Source organism: Durio zibethinus, chromosome 26, assembly GCF_047325235.1.
Source record: "Durio zibethinus cultivar Kanyao isolate XHJ-2024 chromosome 26, ASM4732523v1, whole genome shotgun sequence".
Classification (NCBI taxonomy): Eukaryota; Viridiplantae; Streptophyta; class Magnoliopsida; order Malvales; family Malvaceae; genus Durio; species Durio zibethinus.
Genome location: NC_143187.1, coordinates 17,681,492 through 17,703,478, shown reverse-complemented (window position 1 = coordinate 17,703,478; position 21,987 = coordinate 17,681,492). Strand labels below are relative to the sequence as shown.

The following is a 21,987-nucleotide window of genomic DNA, read 5'->3' as shown; positions in this document are numbered from 1 at the left end:
GTTTCACAAAAATTTTTATTAATTAATATTATGATTTTAGGGGTGTTCATTCGGTTAATTCAATTAATTTCAAATTAAATTATCTAAAATCTAATTAATCAAATTATATTATTTTATTTTTATTAATCCAAATAAATTTATTAATTTTAAAAATCTAATTGATTGAATATAATTCAATTAATTTTTGAATTAATCAAAAAACAAAAATATTTAAATTAAATTATATTTTAAATTTATAATTTTTTATATTTGAAATAAATTAAATAAACTAATCTAATAAAATATTCAAATATCAAAGTATGATGTTGAAAAATCTAACAACTTGTAAAATAAAATTGTCAATTTACTATATTTTTAATTTTATATTTGAATTTCTTATATTTTGATTAAAACTTCAGTTTAATTGATTTTTGAATTTAATTAATCAAAAATTAAAATTTCTTTAAATTATTTTTGATAACTGATCAAGATCAATTGGATGACCAATTGATTAATTAAATTAAATCGATTTGATTGATTAATTCTATTAAAATTAAAATATGATCACTCATACATTAGGGGTGATTACAATTTATTCAGTTCCCTTTTTTTGGATAATACATAGAATTATAAATTTTAGAATCTAATCCAAATCTAAATTGAATTTCCATAAAATCCAATCTGAACCCAGTTTTATCGATTTGATTTTGTTCATTAATTTTTAAATTTTATTTTTTAAATTATTTTAATATTATTTTTAATATATTTAAATAGATTTAGGTATAAAATAATTATTTTTATTTTATAAAAATTAAAGATATATATAAAAATTAATAAAAATATATAATTCGATTTGGTTTGATTTTTTTCAATTTCTTACTTTTTGATCTAAAATCTGATTTGAACCTAATATATTTTTTTAATATCAAATTTATTCTAAACCAAATAAAAAAAATCTATCTAAATCGAATCAAACACTATAATTTTAAATTAAATTTTAATTTTTTCAAATTTTTTTCACCTCTACCCTACATAACCTTAATGTTCAATGGATATTAACTCATATTCCTAGTGATTATCTTATGTGCATACAAAGGAAGTATACATCTTTTTAATAAAAAAATATAAACAATTAACTTACAACAAAGTTAATTGTGTTTTTTTTCTAAAAGATTGTGCATGATAATTTATTTTAAACAGTATCTTATTTTTTAAAAATGTGATTCCTAAATCCTGAACCAATGCGCCCACGACAATTTCATAAGTTTGTCTAACGTTGTTTGAAATGTGCATAAATTTACAATATATAGATATGTACAATGAGTGTATCAATAAATGTAAGGTTTTGAATATTTATTGATTTAATTTATTGACCATTAATTGTATTTTTTATTAAATAAATAAATATATATATACATGGTGCGTTGTAATTGTGATTTGCATAATTATATATTGGAGTAATAAAAGATTAAATTTTTTATTAATTTTACATTATAAATATTTTTTTCCCTGATTATTTTTATTATGATACTCTAAATAATAGATATTTTTAGTGACCATTCGCTTTTGTAATTCCCCAAGGTTTAATTGAGTACAGCGAGCAGTTTATTTTTTTGACCAATAATCAATAAATAATAAATAAAAAAAAATGTGAAAACTTCGGCGACAAAATTGTCATGGCATTCCGTCATTTATGTCAAATATGACCCTACAATCGCCTCCTTTTCCTTTTATAACCCATGCTTGCCCAGGGTAAAGCGAATGGGTGTTGTCCACCAAATGTTTGATCAAATTCCTTTACCAAATCGTTGGATTAATTGAACAAGAAAGCTGCGGATTGGAGGGGTTACCAATGCAGAAGAATAAACTTAGCCACCGCCTTTTGTCTCTAGTGAGACACTACTCCAGAGTAGCTCCGCCTCCACCTGCCTATGCCGACCCAATCATCCGTGTTTCTAATAACGTGGCTTACTTGGGAAGCCCCAAACAGGGTTCAAAGCCTCGCCAACTCCTTTCCTTGCCTCCTTTCCCTGGCCACCCTTTACCTGGGAAGAACACTTCCACTGGTCATGTCACTGCTATCAGTTGGCTCAAATATTACTTTGATGAAATTCCAGACTCAGCCATTCAGTCCCATTTTAACAAGGGCCTTGTAAGTATAGCAAACTACTTTTTATTTTTTCACATATAGAGAAGAGACCCATTGCTTTGCTTGAGTCATTAAGCTGGCTTTTTGCTTCAGTTCTTTGGGCTTTCTTTAAAGAATTGCGATTGTCCATCCCAAATGTTGTGACTGATACTTATTTTCAACATATGTTAATCTGTTTCTCTTGTTGCAGGTTCAGATGGAATCCTCAAATCCAAATGCTGATGATTCTTTCATAAAAAGGGATGGGCAAATGAAACCCTTGAGAAAGGTAGTGATGCTTCTTGATATAGCTTGTTGCCTGTAATCTCAGAATGTTATTTTAAAAAACTGTTTTTCCTGAGCCTTTGTCAATACTATGCTCTTCTGTCTGGGTTTAATTACTCTGCACTTATACAGCTTACCTACAGGTCAAGCATAATGAGGTGATGGAGGTCGGGGCAAGAGTTTGGGTACCTGTATCAATTGCAGAGACTCGAGTTTCCAAGAGATTTGATTGTATACCAAGTGGGACACTCTATCCAAATGCGGATGAGATTGAATATTTGCAAAGGCTTGTCAAGTACAAGGCATGTATTCAGTTAAATTGCTTGTTGGTATCTTTCATCAATATATCCTGTATGCTTCCTATTCTATATGTTTGTCCTTGTGTGCACATTGGTGTAAGTTGATAAGTCTCCATCTTAACTCCTATGTTAGTTTTCTTTCATAACCTTTTATTTTTCTTTTTCAGGTGTAATTTATATATAAGTAATTCCATAATTATTCTGATTTCCAGTTGATGGATTATGCATGCTCTAGGTTCTGTGTTTCAGCTTGAAGTTTTATTTTCTAACAAGATGTTCCTATTTTTTACTACTGCTGTTAAATGTTTCAGGACTATGCTATACTTGTATTAAATAAACCCCCCAAGCTGCCAGTAAAGGTTTGATTACATTATTTAAGGTATTTGAGTTGTTTTCTCAGCATATTGTGTTTCCTCTTATGTTGTTCTGTTACAACATCTTTAGGGAAGTATGCCTGTACATAACAGCATGGATGCATTGGCGGCTGCAGCTCTGTCTTATGATTATGATGAGGGTCCTAAACTGGTACGCTCATTTTTGTAGATTATATGGTGCATGCTTTTACCATACAAATTTTCTGTTTGATTTTACGTAGGCATGTATCGAGGAGTTGTAGTTATAAAGTCATATTTTTATGATATAGTGATATATAGTCCAAAATATGATAAAAAAATGTTGCTTGAATGGATAACCTTGGACTTAATTGAAGATGAGCATCCTTGTTTGAGAGCAGACTTGGCATCATGGTGAAATCTATGGGACTAATAATAGCCTGACCTCAGAGTCGATAGATTTTAATATAGTTGCAGTGTTTGTTGTTTCCTATCATCTCTGTTTGCCCACATGTAAGCACTTTTTGGTTTGATTTTATAATTCTTTCTTGAAAAGGTTCTTAACTTCTGCTTAGAGATCCATAATCATGGTATTTGAATTCTTTATCCCCAATAAGCGAAGAAACCATATATCTCATTATTTCATGGGAGAAATTTATTTTTTCTTCTTTGACGATAAAAACTATATCAACCTCAAAAGCTACTTTTGGGAATAGTATTAATAAAAGAACCAAATAATTTATCTCCTTTTTCCTTTCTTCATTGTCATTATTGAAGACTCAAGTTAGTTGGATCTCTTCTTTTTTTAACCTGTTGAAGTTTAATTTAATTTTTTTTCATTGATGTTATACTGTTTACCTTGAGAGTAATGAATATTAAGATATTAATAATTTATTGACAGTTGATGGTGCTTCTGGTATGGCTAATTGCTGAAAAGGGAGGTATCGTGTATGTTGCATTTTTATGTACTTGGGATAATGCTTAGTGGGGTAAAGCTTATGTTGAAAGGATTGCTTGGAGTTATAAGTGGCATGTAGTTTGTAGCAGTCAATGAGTTCTGATTGAATTTTAGTTTTTTGGTAACAACTTGGATTTGATATGTTTGTTTTGATACGGTCTTTTTTTCCCTCTACAATTAACTTTAAGCATGCTGTTGGGAGGTCGTGATTTTCACTTTCATATTGCTTTTGTTATTCAAGTGTTTTAATTTAGTTTTTCTTGATCCATTTTTCTATGACTTTTTCACTTCTACTGCTTTTATTGTCAACTTTGGTCAGGTGCATCGGCTTGATAGAGAAAGCAGTGGCCTCCTGTTAATGGGAAGAACTAAAGAAAGCATAAATCATCTTCATTGGCTATTCAATGACTTAAATACAGCAAAATCCTCATGTAAGGTACGTAGCCTAACTAAAGAAAACAAATTGTCAAATGCATGCTTCCTACATCCCATCGCATAGTTATTATGTCTTTTTTTTGTTAGTGTAATGGCTGCCAACATCTATAGCATCAGGGTGTGGTTGGATTAGGCATTTGGAGGAGGAATTCATTTCAATCAAGGTTTTCAAAAGTCCAAAAATTTATTTACTTGTTTGGATAAAAATAAAAGAGAATTTCAAAATTTAGGTGGAATTTTCAAATTCCTATTGACATTCTATCTAAATAGGTGATTTTTCAAAATTCCTCCAAATCCTCTCTCTTTATTGCACATGGCCCATCATAAAATGCAAAATTTTTAAAAAATAAATATAATTTTATTGAACTCTAATATATATTTTTATTTTTTTATATTATTAATAATATCTACATATTTTTACAAATCTAATGATACTCATATTGCACATTTTATTTATATATTTTTTATTTTTAATATCATTATTCTCCTTTTATAATTATTTTTTTATCTTATCAAATTCTAATAGATTAAATTTCTTTCTAAAAATATTTATCCAAACAAAATAATTACAAATTCAAACATTTTGAAATGATACATTTTTAAATGCCCTCATTTCAAATTTCTTCAAAAATTCAAAATTCTCCATCCAAACATACTCTTAAAAACAGCTAGTCAAACATTTCCCTTCTTTTAGTTGACAAAATATTCTGTTGGAAAATTTAGGCTTGGAATGATGCATGTGATGCTAAGTTTCAGCGTTTTTGGGCATTGGTGATAGGCACTCCAAAGGAGAATGAAGGCTTAATTTGCGCTCCTCTTTCAAGGGTTCTCTTTCGCCAATTTACTCTCTTCCTGCCTCTACCTTAACCAGCTTTTTACTCATGTATCTGTTGTTGATTTTAGATTCTTCTTGATGATGGTAAGACTGAGAGGGTCATCTTGGCTCAGAATGTGGGTTTAGAACCTTCTCAAGAGGCTATGACTGAATATCGGGTACTAGGTCCTACAATAAATGGATGCTCATGGATTGAATTGCGCCCACTTACTAGCAGGAAGCACCAGGTACCATAATTTAGCTCTCTATCTGAGCAACCCATCTAATCCTATTTGAGTGATATATGAAGGCATTTTGTAGTTTTAGAATCCTATTGAGAAGGTGACAACTACAGTCTAGGAATAATGTGTTTACAGGTCAAGATATGGACTCTGTGCGCCGGCTCTGATTGATAAGCAAAAGGAAGGGTGTGGGGGGGGGGGGGGGGGGGGGGATTCTTTAACTTTTGAAATCCAAATGGATGTGGAAAAGGCCTATAATTAATCTGTCTGTCTTCCTATGTAGAGTTTTTTTTTACTTTTCATATCAAGTCAATCAATTATAATTAGTCTTCTTTGTTATGTACTATATATTTTTGTCCCAAGCCACACCAAAGTTCTAGTGCTTCCATTTTCTTGCAGCTTCGTGTCCATTGTGCAGAAGCTCTCGGGACTCCTATAGTTGGTGACTACAAGTATGGCTGGTTTGTTCACCGGAAATGGAAGCAGATGCCCCGAGTTGATATTGAACCAATGACGGGAGAACCATACAAGTTACGAAGGCCAGAAGGTCTGGATGTTCAGAAGGGAAGTGTATTGTCCAAGGTTCCCTTGTTGCATCTGCATTGCAGAGAGCTTGTACTTCCAAACATTGCAAAGTTCCTTCCAGTGCTGAATAAGAAAACAGAAACCCTGCCTCCTGCGCTTAGCGCAAAGCCGGATCTCCTTCGCTTTGTAGCATCAATGCCTAAACACATGAAGATTAGTTGGAATCTGATGTCCTCCTATTTAGTGTAAATATCCAAGTTGGCACATGGTTAGTGATGGTAAAACTTATGAATTTTGATATCTGATCTTATATTCATTAACAATATATACTTACAAGTCCTTGATTTTATGTTTTGCTGCCAGTTCAATTTTGTGGAGGTCATGATAATCTTGTGTTATAGTTATGGGATTTGTTTTTATGCAATGATTGTAGTTATTTTTGTTAAAGGGTTGGGTTACTTGTCCAGATCCGAAAATCCGCATAAATTTTGAGAGAATTTAAACAAAAAAATAAAACTTGTTAAATGAACTTAGACATGTTTTTAAATTTGTTTAAATTTTGGGTTAGGTTTTGTACAAAAGAATTAAAATTTGGGCTTGATTCGGTTCAAATAAAATATTATATAAATATATATGTGAATTTTTATATTTTATTTTTAAATAATTTTTTAATATTTTTATTATATAAATTAAGTTTGATAAATGAATCAGGGAATTGGTTTGAAAAAATTTTAAAACTTAAAATATCATTTTAAATAAGTATATAAACTATTAATATTAAGCAAGAGTTCGGTTTGAATCCAATTATGTTTAACTCAAATATTTTTAATTGTAGTACAATTAAACAGTAAAATTAAAAAAAAAAAAACTTGATTAATATGCAAATTAATATTTTATGTTTAGTTAAAAAAGAGCAAGAGTCTACTTCAATTAGTTTATATAATTATTTTTAAGAGATAAAATTTAAGTAAGTTTGAAGTTAAAATTTTAGTTTTTATAACTTATTTTCTTATTTTTAGTTACAAATTTTTATAGAAAAAACCTGAGTAAACAATAAAAATGGATATAATAAAGTAAAAATGTGAACAAATTGAATTTATTTGAATGTTGTTTGATAAATTAAAAATATTCAATATTGAATTTTTAGTTTTGATTCATTAATAAGAAAATATCATTTTAAAAGACCAAGTATAGAATAAATGTTTTGTTGATTTTTTATTAAATACTTCACATTAATATGGAAAAAAATAATGTTAAAGTAATTGAATGATATAACTTTCGTTAAATTCATTAAGTAGCTTTTAACTATTTAATATTTTTATTAAAATTTTATTTAAATGATTTTTAAAATAGATTCTCAAACATATTGAAGATATTAAATGATTAAAAATTTTTAATAATTTATCAAACATAGCAATGCCTAAACCCATTTGCTACGATTGCGTCGAGTCTCCACACAGAATGTACATTGCTCAGGTTTTCTTCTATTTTTCCATTTCGTCTCTCTAAATTTAGAAATTAAATATCATTGAAATATGGCAATTCTTGTAATGCTCCCATGATTTGATTTCAAAATTTTAACTTCTTCTTTGTGTCTTTACTGATTTAATTGGTTTTTATAAATTGCTATCATGCACTTTGTTTATTCATATACTATATCCCAACAAGAAGGTAGCAACATTTCCTCCATCATATGTCGTCCTAGAATAGAATCAAATGTTTGGTTTTTCATTTTAATGTTTTTTAACTTTTTCTACTGAAATTTCTTTTGTTATTTGTCTGTAAACAGGGAGTTATGAAGACAATGAACGTTAACAAACTGAACTCTGTTAGGTGAAGAGTAAAAATTTGGATTACAGATTGGTTTGCACAGCTAAACAATAAAATGGTTACTGACTTGAAGAAAATCAAAATAGTCAGACAGTATTTGATTGAAATCAGGTAGGCAGTCGGCAATCGGCATGGATCTAAATGGAAAGGTTGAATTCTCTGTTCTTTACCCATGCATGCAGAGTGCTAATATATTTTTCCTAAAGGTGCTTCTACTAATGAATGTTATGTTTTTTTCTTTTTTAATACCCTGCCTTATAATAAAGAATTTCAGCCAGATTTATACGTAAAGCTTACTGAAAGTGCAACGGACACTCGGTGTCCTGAGTTATTTCTAGTAATCACTCACCTCTATGTTAAACTTGCATAAGGAACACTAAAATGTTTGTGTAATATTTTAATGTTTGTCAATGGCTTATCTGTTAATATTTGCAGTAGTATTTTGAGTCTCATCCTTTAATGCTTAGCATGCTATAAAGTGATCCTCTTTTGGTGTAAGAAAGAAGAAAAAGAGTTTGATGGGCAATTTTTCTTGACTATTCTTTTCAGTATTGCTTTTGGCCCTTGCATTTGTTACTTCTTTTATTTCTTTTTTATATTCTTCTCTAGATCAACAAGGATGACTTGCTGAGAAACAATGTTTTTTATGGCATAAAGTCTCTATCTTGGCCCAGTTTTCAATTGCTCATTATAGATTGAAAATTCTCTCTTAAAATTTGGAAAAATATCAAAATTTTTTGTTGACACTGTATCTATAGTGTGTAGGGGGAATATCTTGACATCAACAATATAAAATCTTATTGGGGTATTTTCTGTGGGACATCAATGGGTATTTTTTATAATTGAGAAGTTTCTCTAGGACATCATTTGGTTTTCGTTCATTTGAGGATTTTATGAAGGATATTGTTCAGTAATTTTTTCTCAATGTTATTCTTTTATTCATGTTGTTCCCATCCTGTCAAAATCAAGAAAAGTTTCAAATTCTGATTGAAGTTCCAAATGTATCATAAATGTTCTGCTACAAACCATTTTGACAGTTAGAAAGAACAACTTGCTATTCTTACTATCTTTTACAAGCTGTACCCTTGCTTGTTGTACATTCTATGTTTTTTTATATGTTGTAGTGTTAATTTCAAACGTTTTTTATCAAAGAGCAATTGGAACTATGTAACGTGAATAGGCGGACATTTTATTAGGTCTGAAGTGACAAACATAATAATACATAAGTAATATATTACAATAATTTCATAACAATAGATAACAATCAACAAAAAAAATTACAAAAAAAAATAAAGTACACCAAAATTTACATGAAAAACCATCTAGTGTAGAAGAAAAAAATTATGGATCACTAAAAAAAATTTTATTATCAAATAATAGATATGCAAAGTTCTCTTCTAGCTAAAACTAAAAGCTAATCAATAACTAGAGAAATAATTTGAGAAATCTCACTAAATAAATAACTCAACAAATATATTTTGGATTTGATCCTAGAAAGTTTCAAACCTAATCTCTACCATTCAGAATGTAGAACATTAAATCATGAACCTGTTGACAAAATATCAGCTCAAGCAAACCATAGATCGACTTCTGTTCAACCAACTCTCCCTTCTCCATTTTCTCTCTATCTTTTTTTACTTCTTTTTTTTCTTTTCGGTGCCACTTTCACTTTCTTTTTTCATGCCAAAAACTACCCCACACTATTTTATTAAGTAGGGTTTTTATTTCAATTAAAACAAAAGGCTTTGGGCCTTTAATTGGTGGAAACAATGAGAATGGGGCTAAACCCTACATTCCTAACAATCTCCCCTTTTAGTCCTATTAGGAGGAGACTCATCACTGTAGTAATCTTATTTGGAACTAACTTTGGCCAAGGAACCCATTCCTACCAAATTATTATGGAGCTCAAGCTTTTTTCTGGAAAATGTCTTAGTCAGTATATTTGTTGCATTCTTATCAATACGAACTTTCTTCAATTGCATTTGTTGCTCTTCAATCACCAAATGAAACTAGTGATATCTAACATCAATGTACTTCATTTTAACATAGTACATGACATTCTTATTCAAATCTAAAGTACTCTAACTATTACAAAACATCATATACTTTTTTTGATTCAACCCCAATTCAAGAAAAAAATGTTTTATCTAAAGTATTTCTTTACTTGCTTTAATTATTACAATATACTTAGTCTCTATAGTTGATAAAGCAACACACTTCTGTAATTTAAAATGTCAAAACATAGCTCCTTCTGCAAAAGTAAATAAATACCCTGAAGTAGATTTCTTACTATCAAGATCACATGTCATGTAAGCATCAGTAAACCCTTTTAGAATTGGTTGTGTAGTTCTATAACTCAAGCACATCTTTAAGGTGTTCCTCAAATATCTAAAAATTCATTTCGTAACTCTCTAATAAACCTTTTCTGATTAGAAAGAAATCTATTCACTACGCTAACTACATGAGCAATGTTAAATTGTGTACAAACCATAAAATACATTAAAGAACTAACTACAAAATAATAAGAAATACTAGACATAGTGAGTTGCTCTTCTTTAGTCATCGGATAAGATTTCTTACTCAAATGAAAATGGTTGGTAAATGGACTGCTAACTGATTTAGCATGTTGCATGTTGAATCTACTAAGTATCCGTTCAACATACTTTTTCTATGACAACCACAGCTTTTTAGCTCTTTTATCCTAGATAATATTCATATTAAGAATCTACTTTGCTGGACCTAAATCCTTCATGTCAAACGACTTAGACGATTATTTTTTCAACTTACAAACCATACCATCATTTTCTTTTACAATCAACATATCATCAACATATAATAAGAGAATAATAAAGTTATCATCAAAGAATTTTCTAACATACACACAAAAATTCACTATCATTCTTTTATAGCTGTGGCTTACCATAAAAGAATCAAACTTTTTGTACCACTATCGTGGAGCTTGTTTCAAGTCATACAAGCTTTTCTTCAGTTTGCAAACTAAGTGCTTTTTTTCTTTTATTTCAAAACCCTCAGGTTGATCCATATAAATTTTTTCTTGTAAGTTCTTATGTAAGAATGTAATCTTGACATTAAGTTGCTCAAGCTCAAGATTAAAATTAGCTATTAATTCCAGTACCACTCGAATAAAACTTATTTTCACAACTGGAGAGAAGATCTCATCAAAAACAATATCAAGTTTCTAAGAAAAACTTTTCACCACCAATCAAGTTTTGTACCCCCACTAACTTGTCACCATCTTTTTTTAGCTTGAACACCCATTTATTTTTTAACGACCTTCTTTCTTTTGAAAGTTTAACAAGTCATGTGTACTATTTTTTTGTGATGACTTTATTTTTTCTTTTATTGCTTTTAATTGATATACTCTATTGGAGTATTTTACATATCTTAAAAGCTCTTTGACTCTCCCTTACTGGTAATTAAAATAAAATTTAAACTTGGATACCTAGTAGATGGTTGATGCTTTTTGGTAGATCTCTTAAACTGAGACTCTATACTACCTGATACCGAAAGTAGCTTTCTCTGCTCAACACTCTTTTGTGAAAAGAATTGCTCACCCTACTCAATACTCTCTGATAAAGAAGACTATTCTCTCTACTCAAAACTAATTGCATATGGCTTATCACTAACTGCTGTTGGCTCATTTGTATCCTCAAGTTTTGTCTCTTGCTTATTTTTACTATCTGTGACTGTTTCTAATGAAACCTTTATCGGTGTTGAAACATCACACTCACCAATAACCCATATCGTCTTCCATTTTTCTTAAGGTCCTCATGGTTTCTTTTTCATGGAAGACCATATCTTTGCTTTTGATTACCTTTCTCTTCACTAGATCTCATATCCTGTAATCAAATTTCTCATCACCATATCTTATAAACACATATTGTGTGGCTTTACTATAAAGTTTTAACCTATGCTCTTTCAGCACATGCATGAATGCTTTACACCTGAAAATTTTTAAGTGAGAACATAAAGTATTTTTTCCTGTCCACGCTTTTTCTGAAATGTCAAAGCTTAAAATATTTTATGGTAATCTGTTAAGCAAATAACAAATTATGTTGACTATTTCACCCTATAATGGCTTTAGTATTATGCCATCCTCAATATACATTTGACTTTTTCTATAATAGTGTGATTCATCCTTTCAACTACACCATTACACTATAGTGTTTTCAAGTTCTATCATCTCATACCTTATCCCACGCTTTAAATAATATTCTTTAAAGTCTTTGAATTTGTATTCTCCACCATTATCAATTTGAATACACTTCAAGGGTAACCATGTCAACTTTTTCATTATGGCATGAAATTTTTAAAAATACTGTAATACCTAATTTTATTTTTTAACATATATACCCAACTCTTATGTAATGCATTATCAATAAAAATAACAAAATACCTACTATTATCCAACCTCAATAAAATCACATATGTCAAAATAAATCAATTCCAATATGTTTTTTTTTCTCTAAAAATATTTACGAAAAGAAACTCTATAATGCTTACCATGTAAATAATAATCATATGAATCGAGAGATATACCTTTAGTCAAGAAAATGAGAGATTATCTTGTCAAAACTTGTAACCCCTTCTCGCTAATATGTGCTAGCTTTTTATGCCACATATTTACTGAAGCATCACCCTTAACGGTATTTATCTAGTTACCGTTCAATTATATCCATGTCTTATACATTGTGCAGCATAGTTTTCTCTTGTAACTATCATAGATCTTTTAAGAAACTTCTACTGCCCATTCTTTTATCAACTATCATATCCTTTCTTATCAAAGACATTAATCACAAGCAAGTTTATTTTTATATCTAAAATTTGTCTAACATCTTTCAAAGTCAACATATAGCCCATACTAGTTTGTATAACAATATCACTAATCCTAACAATCTGCAACATACTCATATTTCTTATTTTGGTGTAACAAAAGTCTTTTACTTTGTAAATTACAAATAACTCCCTCTTAAGAACACAATAATATGCCGTTTGTCACGAGCTAAGTGTTCTCTCAGTAAAGTAATAGACCGTGTGGTACTTAGATCAATGCTTCCATACAAGTCAGCCAAGAATAGTTTAATATCTGAACATACAACAAATAAGCCATAAGTTAATCTCAAGCATACATAACTATATATATATATATATATCGAGGCAAAATGAAAGCACATCAAGGTGACACTCTGGGTTCCCAAATGAAAAAAATATTTTATTAATATCAAGAATAGTACATCAAGTCTTTTTACTATCGTCAGGGCTAGAGGGGCAACCCTAGATAAGTGGTCTAGCATATACCTTAACTAGTGAGACAGCTCAACAATACATCGACTACTCACCCCATCTAAAGAGCAAATGAGATTTTATAGTTATGTTACCAATGACCATTATAATATTTAAAATGGAGATTTTTTCCTTGTACATGAGATCTACCTTCCTCTTTGGTATTTCTACCTTATTATGGCCCTATACATTGGTGGCTTATGATATCCTCTTCCATATATTCTATCGACATCCTCGTCAATTTGTTGGCCTGAAATTCTTTGATCTTCTACTTGAATGGTTGAGGTCATGCTCTTTTTTTTAGCTGATTTCTTCTGGTCTTAAGTTCTTTCACTTCACTAAGTATTCATGAACTATTCTTTGAGATACCCTAGATACCTTATCAGCTAAAGTCTTTTCAACTTGACATTCTAATGGTGGTTTCATGGAGATGGTGGCCCCGATTGACTTCTCGTGACTTGCATCTATAAGATCTTATGGAAAAGCTTTAAGTTGCTCATATGGAGCATTAGGTGCACCTTCATCCATTTTGGCGAATCAATTTTGTAAGAGGCATTCTTCACTTTGGAAAGGATCTTCACTGGACCCTTATATTTATACACCAATCTGTGATTTCATTTTCTCAAAAACTTAGTTTGTTTAGGCACTAGTTTGATAAGAATAAGATCACCAACTTTGAATAATTGTACTTTACAACCCTTATCTGCCCACTTTTTCATGCACTTCGATGCCTTCCTTAAGTATGCTTGTACAATCTTTGTATTTTGTCTCCATTCGTTACTAAGGTTGAAAGCTCATAGATTCTTCCTTCTATATGGCTCAAAGAGGTATGCAGTAGTTTTCATAATTATCACATGACCACTTTAAACGGACTCTTGTTTGTGGAAGAACACTTATTAGAATTAAAATAAAATTGAGCAACATCCAATAATGAATGCCAATTCTTCTTATTAGCTTGAACAAAATGTCTTAAGTACTCTTTTAACAGCCCATTGAATCGTTTAATTTGACCATCGATTTATGAGTGATAGCTTAAAGAGATGTTAAGTTGAGACCTTAATATCTTGAAAAGTTCTTTCCAAAATGACTCAATGAATCTTGGATCCCTGTTATTGATAATGTTTTGGGAAAGGCCCCAATATTTGATCACATGTTTAAACATTAGTCGAGCTGTATCTTCTACATTGTAATACTTTTGGGCGGGAATGAATGTAGCACATTTCGAAAAATGATCAATCACCATTAAAATAGACCTAAGGTCACCAACTTTAAAAAGGCCTAATATGAAGTTAAGAGAGATACTTTTCCAAGGTTTTATCAGTATAGGTAGTGGTTCAAGCAAAACTATTGATTTTTTTTAACTTTATCGTGCTGGCAAATAAGGTAAGTCTTTGTATAGTCTATCACATTTTACCACATATGAGGCCAATAATAGCCTTCTTTCAATAGTGTCAAAGTACATTGCCAACCCGAGTACCCCGCCCATAAGGTGTCATGACATTCTTTCATAAGCATCTGTCTCAAACCTCCTACTTTTGACACAAACAATTAAGGCCTTTTTTGTCAACAAGACCTCATTTTCCTATCAAAAATACTTGGACTTTCCTTTTTCTACTAACTTCATAATGGCACCGACCTACGGGTCTTTTCCCAAATTATCTTTAATTAGTTTACGGACATCTGTTGTGACTTTATTGGTCGTTATTAAGGCAATTCTCCTAAGGGCAGCCAACTCTGCTCGTCTACTCAATGTATTTGTCACTTGATTGGTTCTTCCAGTTATGTGCTTAAAACAAAATTCAAATTCGACTAGAAATTTATGTCATCTAGCTTTCTTAGTTATAGCCTCTGTTGGGTGAGAAAATGACTAGCTGCCACACTGTCTGTCTTCACGATGAAGTGTAAACCTAACAAATAATGCCATTAAGTCCTCAAGCAATGAATTATTGCCATAAGTTTTTTCTCTTGAGTTGTATATCTCCTTTCGACTTCACTTAACTTTCTACTTTCAAATGCTATTAGGTGTCATTCTTGTAAAAGCACTCCCCCAATAACAAAGTGAGATGCATCTGTTTAAACTTTAAAAAGCTTTCCAATATCAGAGAGAGCCAAGATAGGGTCTTTCATAATGGCTTCCTTCAATCCCTCAAAAGCTTCTTGACATTCACTTGTCCAACACCATTTATGCTCCTTTTTTAATAGCTCTGTGAGGGCAGCGATTCTACGAGAGTACCTTTCTATAAATCTTCTATAATAATTGATCAATCCAAAAAAAGAGTAGAGTTCGTTAATATTTTTTGGTGTTGCCCACTCTTTGATAGCCCTAATTTTTTTCATGTCCATTTGAATATGGCCTTATTCAACAATATGGCCTAAGAAGTGAATTCATGTTTAAGCAAATGCACATTTCTCCCTTTTAACATACAACTAGTGATCTTGTAATCTTTGAAACACAAGATGTAAATGTTCTTGGTGCTCTTCCAAGGTAGAATTATACATCACTATGTCATCTAAATAAATGACCATAAACTTATTAAGATAGTTATGAAACATCTTATTCATCAAGGTACAAAACATGGTAGGGGCATTAGTTAATCTAAAAGGCATAACAAGAAATCCAAATGCATCATACCGCGTTACACAAGTGATTTTTGGCTCATCTCTTTCAGCAACTTTGACCTGATGATAACCAGATCTCAAGCCCAATTTGGAAAAGTACTTAGCCTGGCTCAGTTGATCAAACAAATCTATAATAAAGGGAATGAGATATTTGATTCTCATGGTAACTTTGTTCAGGGCCTTATAGTCCACACATAATCGTAAACTTCTATTATGCTTTCTCTAAAATAGCACAAGTGCTTCAAAGGGTGCTTTTGATGGCCTGTAAAAGTTTATTTAACTATTTTTTCAATTCAGCCAACTCTAGCAGAGCCATGCGGTATGAGGCTTTAGCAAGTGGTTTAACTATTGGGAGAAGCTCAATCTCATGGTCCACTGATTTTCAAAGAGGTAGGACCTTAAGTAATTACTCTGGCATTACATTTCTAAACTCTTCTAACATCTTTTTCACCCTATCAGGTACTGGTTCCAACTCAATCTTTTTTTTGTAAATCGATATGGCCACATAAGAGGGCTCCCCTCTCTTTACTTCTTTTTTGAATTATAATGCTAAAATTATTTTCTTTCCACTCTTAGGAAGAATCGTGGCTGGCACAACACATAGGTGTTCTCCTAATAACAGTAGACAACTAGTAGCGATATTGGGATCACCTAAGCTAACATCATGAAATCTAATCCGAAAATAACATCAAAGTCATCCATAAAAGAAATTGTGAAGTCTACCTTTTCTTCCTATGGCTCCAACTTGGTCATCACATTCTTGGAGCTTTCACTGATCATAAAAGCTGACAAATTAACCGCTTTCATTTACCTACAGTCCTTAATAACCTTGAAACCACATTTTTTTACTTTCTCTGGTGTGATGAAGGTATCGGTTGCACCATATCTATCATCGTCATTGTGGTCTTCTTATTGAGTACCAAATCTACATACATCAGGCCTCTACTAGGTTTTTTCTTTGTCATGTTTAGTTGGGTACAAAGGGTATTAAAGAACTATATAAAGCCCATTTCGACTGGCTCTTCTTCAACTTCTTCAATTGTCTCAGGCACTTTCATGAACTCTTAAAATAAGGCTCTCAAAGCATTAAAGGTACCTCTATGTAAGCATTCAACCACCCGATACGACCCCTTGCATAGAAAGTAAGCTAACGGTTACCCCGACTTAAAATTCACTGCATTGTTTACCTTGGGTTAGGTATTATCTTAACCAAAAGGCCTCATATTTGATCCCTTACTGAAGGGTTGGTCCATTCTAGCCATCTTTCTCTCACTCTCAAAATTGGAGTTATTGCCACCTAATGGAAAATTTTTCCATTTCGAAGAGCCATTATTATAATCATGAAGACGGTCAGTAACAGCCGTGGCCGTGGCCACATCTTGCACTTTCTGTCTTTGTAATTCCGTCCTAGCTCAAGGTTTGAGGCTCTCAAAAAAATAGAACATCTTGTCTTTTTCGGACATGTCTCTAATGTTCAACATTATGGTAAAAAAACTTCTTACAAACTCTCGCATTATTCTTGCTTGCACCAATTCTTGAAGCTTCTTTCAAGTTGTATACTCCATATTCTTAAAAAAGAATTGGTTTTTCAAGTCTTATTTAAGATTCACCCAAGTTTTAATAGGGCATTCATCATTTACAAATTTTGAATGCCACTACAGCTTGGCATCCCTGATAAGGTACATTGACACCATTATAACCTTATGCTCTTCTGATTTAGCATGTACAGCTCAAAAGTATTATTCTATGTCAAATAAGAAGTTCTCAAGCTTTTTGACATCTCTTACCCCCTCATAACATCGAGGCTCTAGCATCTCGACCCTTTTCTCTTTTTTCATTGAGCTAGAACTTGACCTAGCCATAGCCATTTGTGAAATGCTCACTTAGGCCTTGAGCTCCTCAAACTCTTTCTGAAAGATATTTAAGACATCTCTAACTTCTTTACCCAAGTTATGTAGAGTATTGAACAACTCTCACTAAGTTGTCTCGATCTTTTTCAGTCGATCATTAATTACCACATGAACTTTTAAGGCGACCATCGTGGCCTCAAGCCATTCAATCCTCTATTGGTCACTGAATCCATCACTCATGGTCATTTTATCAATTCTCTATCACTTCTTAATCGTGCTTTGATATCATGTATCACAAACTAAGATTTCTCTCAATGAAGTAATAGACCGTGTGGCACTTGGATGGACACTTTCATATAAATTAGCCAAAAATAGTTCGATATTTGAATAGACAACAAACAAGCCACAAGTTAATCTCAAGCATACAAAATTATATATATACATATTGAGGCAAAATGAAAGCACATCAAGGCGACACTCGGGGTTCCTGAATAAAAAATATATTTTATTAATATCGATAATAGTACATCAAGTCTTTCCACCATTGTCAGAGCCAGAAAGATAACCCTAGATGGGTGGTCTAGCACATACCTTAACTAGTAAGGTAGCCCAATAATATACCGACTACTCGCCCCCTCTAAAGAGCAAATGAGATTTTATAACTATGCTACCAATAACTATTATAATGTTTGAAATGAAGATACTTTTTCCTAGTACATGAGATTTACCCTTCCCTTTCGTACCTCTACTCCGTCATGGCATCATACATGGGTGGCTCATGACAACCTATGCCTAGTCATGGCCCTATACAAGGTTGGCTCATGACACCAATCATGTGTCAACTATCCACTTGATATCAGGATCACTAACATGATTATAATCATTATGTGTACAATCAAAGTAACTAAATCACTATATGAATTTATTATTGCAACATTATCATCATTTAAACTCTTGCTTTTCTCATATTTTCACTTTTACTTTAAGATTTTACAGTTTCACTATACATGGCTAGGTTTACTACAATGGTAGCACTTCACTTTATCTTTGAACTTATATCTATATTTAGACTTACTACAGCCTTTTCAGTTCTAACCTTTATCAATGTTTCTATTTCGATTCTCTATGGTAAAAGCTTGATTTCTAGAGTCTAAATTTTTTTATCTTATATCTTCATTAAGCATATTGTTCTTTATCATCTCCAATGTCACATTTTAATCAAGAGTTGAATTAAGAACAGTCACAACTAGAGTATTCCAACTGTCCGATAATGAACCCAAAAGAAACAACACTTTTATTTCATCATCCATATTAAGCTCCATAGTAGTCATCCAATTCATTATATCTTGAAAATCACTCAACTGCTCTATAATAAATCGTTTATCTCTGTACTGTAAAGTTGTAAGCTTTTTAACAAGTATAACTTTATTCATGCATGTTTTCTCTCATACAACACTGTCAATTTTTTTTCAAATGGTGTAAACATTTGTCTCCTACGTTAAATAATGGAACACACTAATATTAACCCATTTTTTTATTATGGCTAGCGTCTTTTTGCCTAGCTTCTTCTAGTTTTCATCTTTCGTATTTGTTGGTTTAGCTGAATCACCTAATACTAGTTCGTATAAATTTTTACAGTATAAATGATCTTCCATCATAGGCTTCTAAATTTAATAATTTGATACTATCAATTTTATCATAGGACTTGCATCACCTTACATGATCTCAAACAAAATTTACTCTTATCTTAGGTTATTTTTGTATCGATGTCTCAAAATAATCCTTACTTTAATACCACTTGTTGGGCCTAAAGTGACAAACATAATAACACTAAAGCAATATATTGCAATAAACCCATAGCAATCGATAATAATTAACAATAAAAAAATGTATAAAAAATAAAGCACACTAAAATTTACATTAAAAACCTTTCAGTGTAGAGGAAAAAAATCACGGATCATCAAAAAAATCTTCACTATTGAATAATGTATATACAAAATTTTGCTTTAACTAAAACTAAAGCCAATCAACAACTAAAGAGATAATTGGATAAATCTCACTAAATAGATGACTCGACAAATATACCTAGAATTTATTCCTAGAGAGTTTCAAACCTGATTTTCACTTTTCAGAATGTAGAACATTGAATCATAAACTTACTGACAAAATTTTCGCTCAATCGGATCATGGATCAACTTTTGTTCAACCAACTCTCTCTTCTCTCTTTTCTCTCTATCTTTTTTGGCTTATTTTCTTTCTTTTTGATGCCACTTTCACTTTCTTTTTTCATGCCAAAAACTGCCCCACACTATTTTATTAAATAAGGTTTGTATTTTGATTAAAATAAAAAGCTTTAGGCCTTTAATTGGTGAAAACAATGAAAATGAGGCTGGACCTCACACTGTTAACACATTTGCTAGTTAGGCATGGATCAATGGAAAGTAAATGTGCTTGTAAAAGAGTATCGTGATGACATAAAGAGGGAAAACAAATCAATTATCTTGTCTCATCGTATTGTTCTATTTTAACATCAATTTCGATTCTTTTACTATTTTCATTTTTCTTTTTATCTTAGACGCATTTGGTTTGTATGACATGCAGATATGCGATTTCATCTACAATAAAGACGAGAAAATGTACAATAGTGATCCATCTTCATCAATTTTCATAGAGGATGAGAAGGTAGGATGTCCTTCAATTTAGAGAATTAATAACTGGCTGTCTTTATATCAAAGTACCTAGACAGAAGATATCCAGTAACCTAAATCTTGAGTCATGTCATGGTACTTTCTTATGATTCATGTCACAAGCAAAAGTTAATGTGAAAATAAAAAAGGCATACTACCCCTTAAAATTGTTAAGGGGAATCCATGTTTGGAATACATCAAGTACATAATATTCCCATGGTTTAATGAATTCAAGGTGGAATGCCACCAGATAATGGTGGGACAAGTTAGTGGTCCTTTACCTTGCTTCTTCATTTACATTCCAGCATAAGAATGAATGAGCCACTTTGACATTAATGCTTATGCTTTCACAATCGAAGTTTGGAAACTCTTTTATCTCACTTTTTTCGTTTAACAAGTAATTTTTTTGTAATTTGTCATTATCATACTATTTTATAATGGCATGGCCTTAATATATTATCATTTCATTCAAGACTTTTAAATATTTTGAGGAGCTTGTTTCTGACTATGAGAGTAGAGAGTTGTATCATGGTTATTTAAAGCTTCCTCTTTCAAAAGTTTCAAACAATATACTACTGGTAAGCACATTTTACTATTTAATTATCACATATAATGAGTAATAAATGATTAACTTTTACCAATAATGAGATTATGTGACATGATTTAGATGGAAAAGATATATGTTGATGTGGCATAATTATTTCACATAATCTTTTCTCTTGTTTGCTTATTCTTGCATTCTCTGCATTTTTGTTATGATCTTTTCATGGGGCATATAGTGCTTCACAAGTTGTGCCACTTTCAACTTCTATGAAACTTAACTTTTTTTATTTTCTTTTTCTATCATACAGAGTTACCGTGTCACCAAGTGATTTTGAAGAGAAGATGAGTACCTACTTTTGCTTAATATAATTTGTTATGATTTTGTAATGTTATTGCCAGAGGCAAAGGTTTTTTTTTTTTTTTTAACCACTTACAAGGTAGCAAATATCTTATAGAAACTTTCTTTTAAAAATAATTAGTGATCAATTAAATTGTTTAATAGTAAAAGGCAAAGGTTTTTTTAACCAATTACAAGGTAGCCAATATCTTGTGAAAATTTTCTTTTAAAAATAATTAGTGATCATTTAAGATTTTTAAGTGTTACTAAATAAATTATTTGAAGATTTATCATGTTATTTGGCAAATTATGATGAAACATATAGTTGATCAATAAAATTTCAAAGATTCATAATTCATTCAATTACAATTCTCTAATAAGTCATCATTTTTATCTTTAAATAAACTTAAAAAATCTAAAGATAAAATAAAAAAAGTTAAATTCTTTTAGAATTTTTCCTTCTAACATCATTTGATACTATAAATATATAGCCTTTTTAAATCATTTGACACACAATGAAAAAAGATTTAAGATATTTTGTGAAAAAGTCTAAAAAGAAAGATTTAAAGAATTAAAATCTTCAAAACTCTCCTAGAAAAAAAAATCAAAAGACAAATTAAGGAAAAAGATATCTAAAATCAAAATAAGAGCATATGCAAAATCAAAGTCAGGGTTCTCACATATCCAAGAAAAAAATGATAATTGAAAATAAAGAATATTTGAAAAATTAAGGTTAAAGGGTAAAAAAAAACCCTCTAATAAAAATTTAATAATTATTTAAGGTTATATCATTTTATTACAATTAATTACGTCTCGAAAC

General features: G+C 30.9%; 1 protein-coding gene and 1 pseudogene across 2 annotated transcripts; both read left to right on the top strand.

Moving 5' to 3' along the window:
• Positions 1–1,648: 1,648 nt before the first annotated feature.
• On the top strand, positions 1,649–6,346 carry LOC111275347 (Pseudouridine synthase family protein). Of its 2 annotated transcripts, XM_022860664.2 has the most exons (9): positions 1,649–2,131; positions 2,319–2,396; positions 2,536–2,694; positions 3,003–3,050; positions 3,136–3,216; positions 4,301–4,417; positions 5,140–5,241; positions 5,320–5,478; positions 5,872–6,346. In XM_022860664.2, exons 1-9 carry the CDS (start codon positions 1,832–1,834, stop codon positions 6,244–6,246), a joined length of 1,419 nt encoding a protein of 472 aa, XP_022716399.2. In that variant the 5' UTR covers positions 1,649–1,831; the 3' UTR covers positions 6,247–6,346. The 2 variants fall into 2 exon arrangements, with proteins under 2 accessions (XP_022716399.2, XP_022716400.2); XM_022860665.2 differs by lacking the exon at positions 5,140–5,241.
• A 1,067-nt stretch (positions 6,347–7,413) lies between these two features.
• LOC111274314 (tyrosine--tRNA ligase 1, cytoplasmic-like) lies at positions 7,414–20,984 on the top strand (annotated as a pseudogene).
• The last annotated feature ends 1,003 nt before the right edge of the window (positions 20,985–21,987 follow it).

Bases quoted from the DNA above. Each gene is read 5' to 3' on its own strand.
- LOC111275347 (XM_022860664.2), top strand. From the start codon at position 1,832: ATGCAGAAGAATAAACTTAGCCACCGCCTTTTGTCTCTAGTGAGACAC. The intron at 2,695-3,002 runs GCATGTATTCAG...TAAATGTTTCAG, and splicing joins AAAGGCTTGTCAAGTACAAG to GACTATGCTATACTTGTATT. The intron at 5,242-5,319 runs GTTCTCTTTCGC...TGTTGATTTTAG, and splicing joins TTTGCGCTCCTCTTTCAAGG to ATTCTTCTTGATGATGGTAA.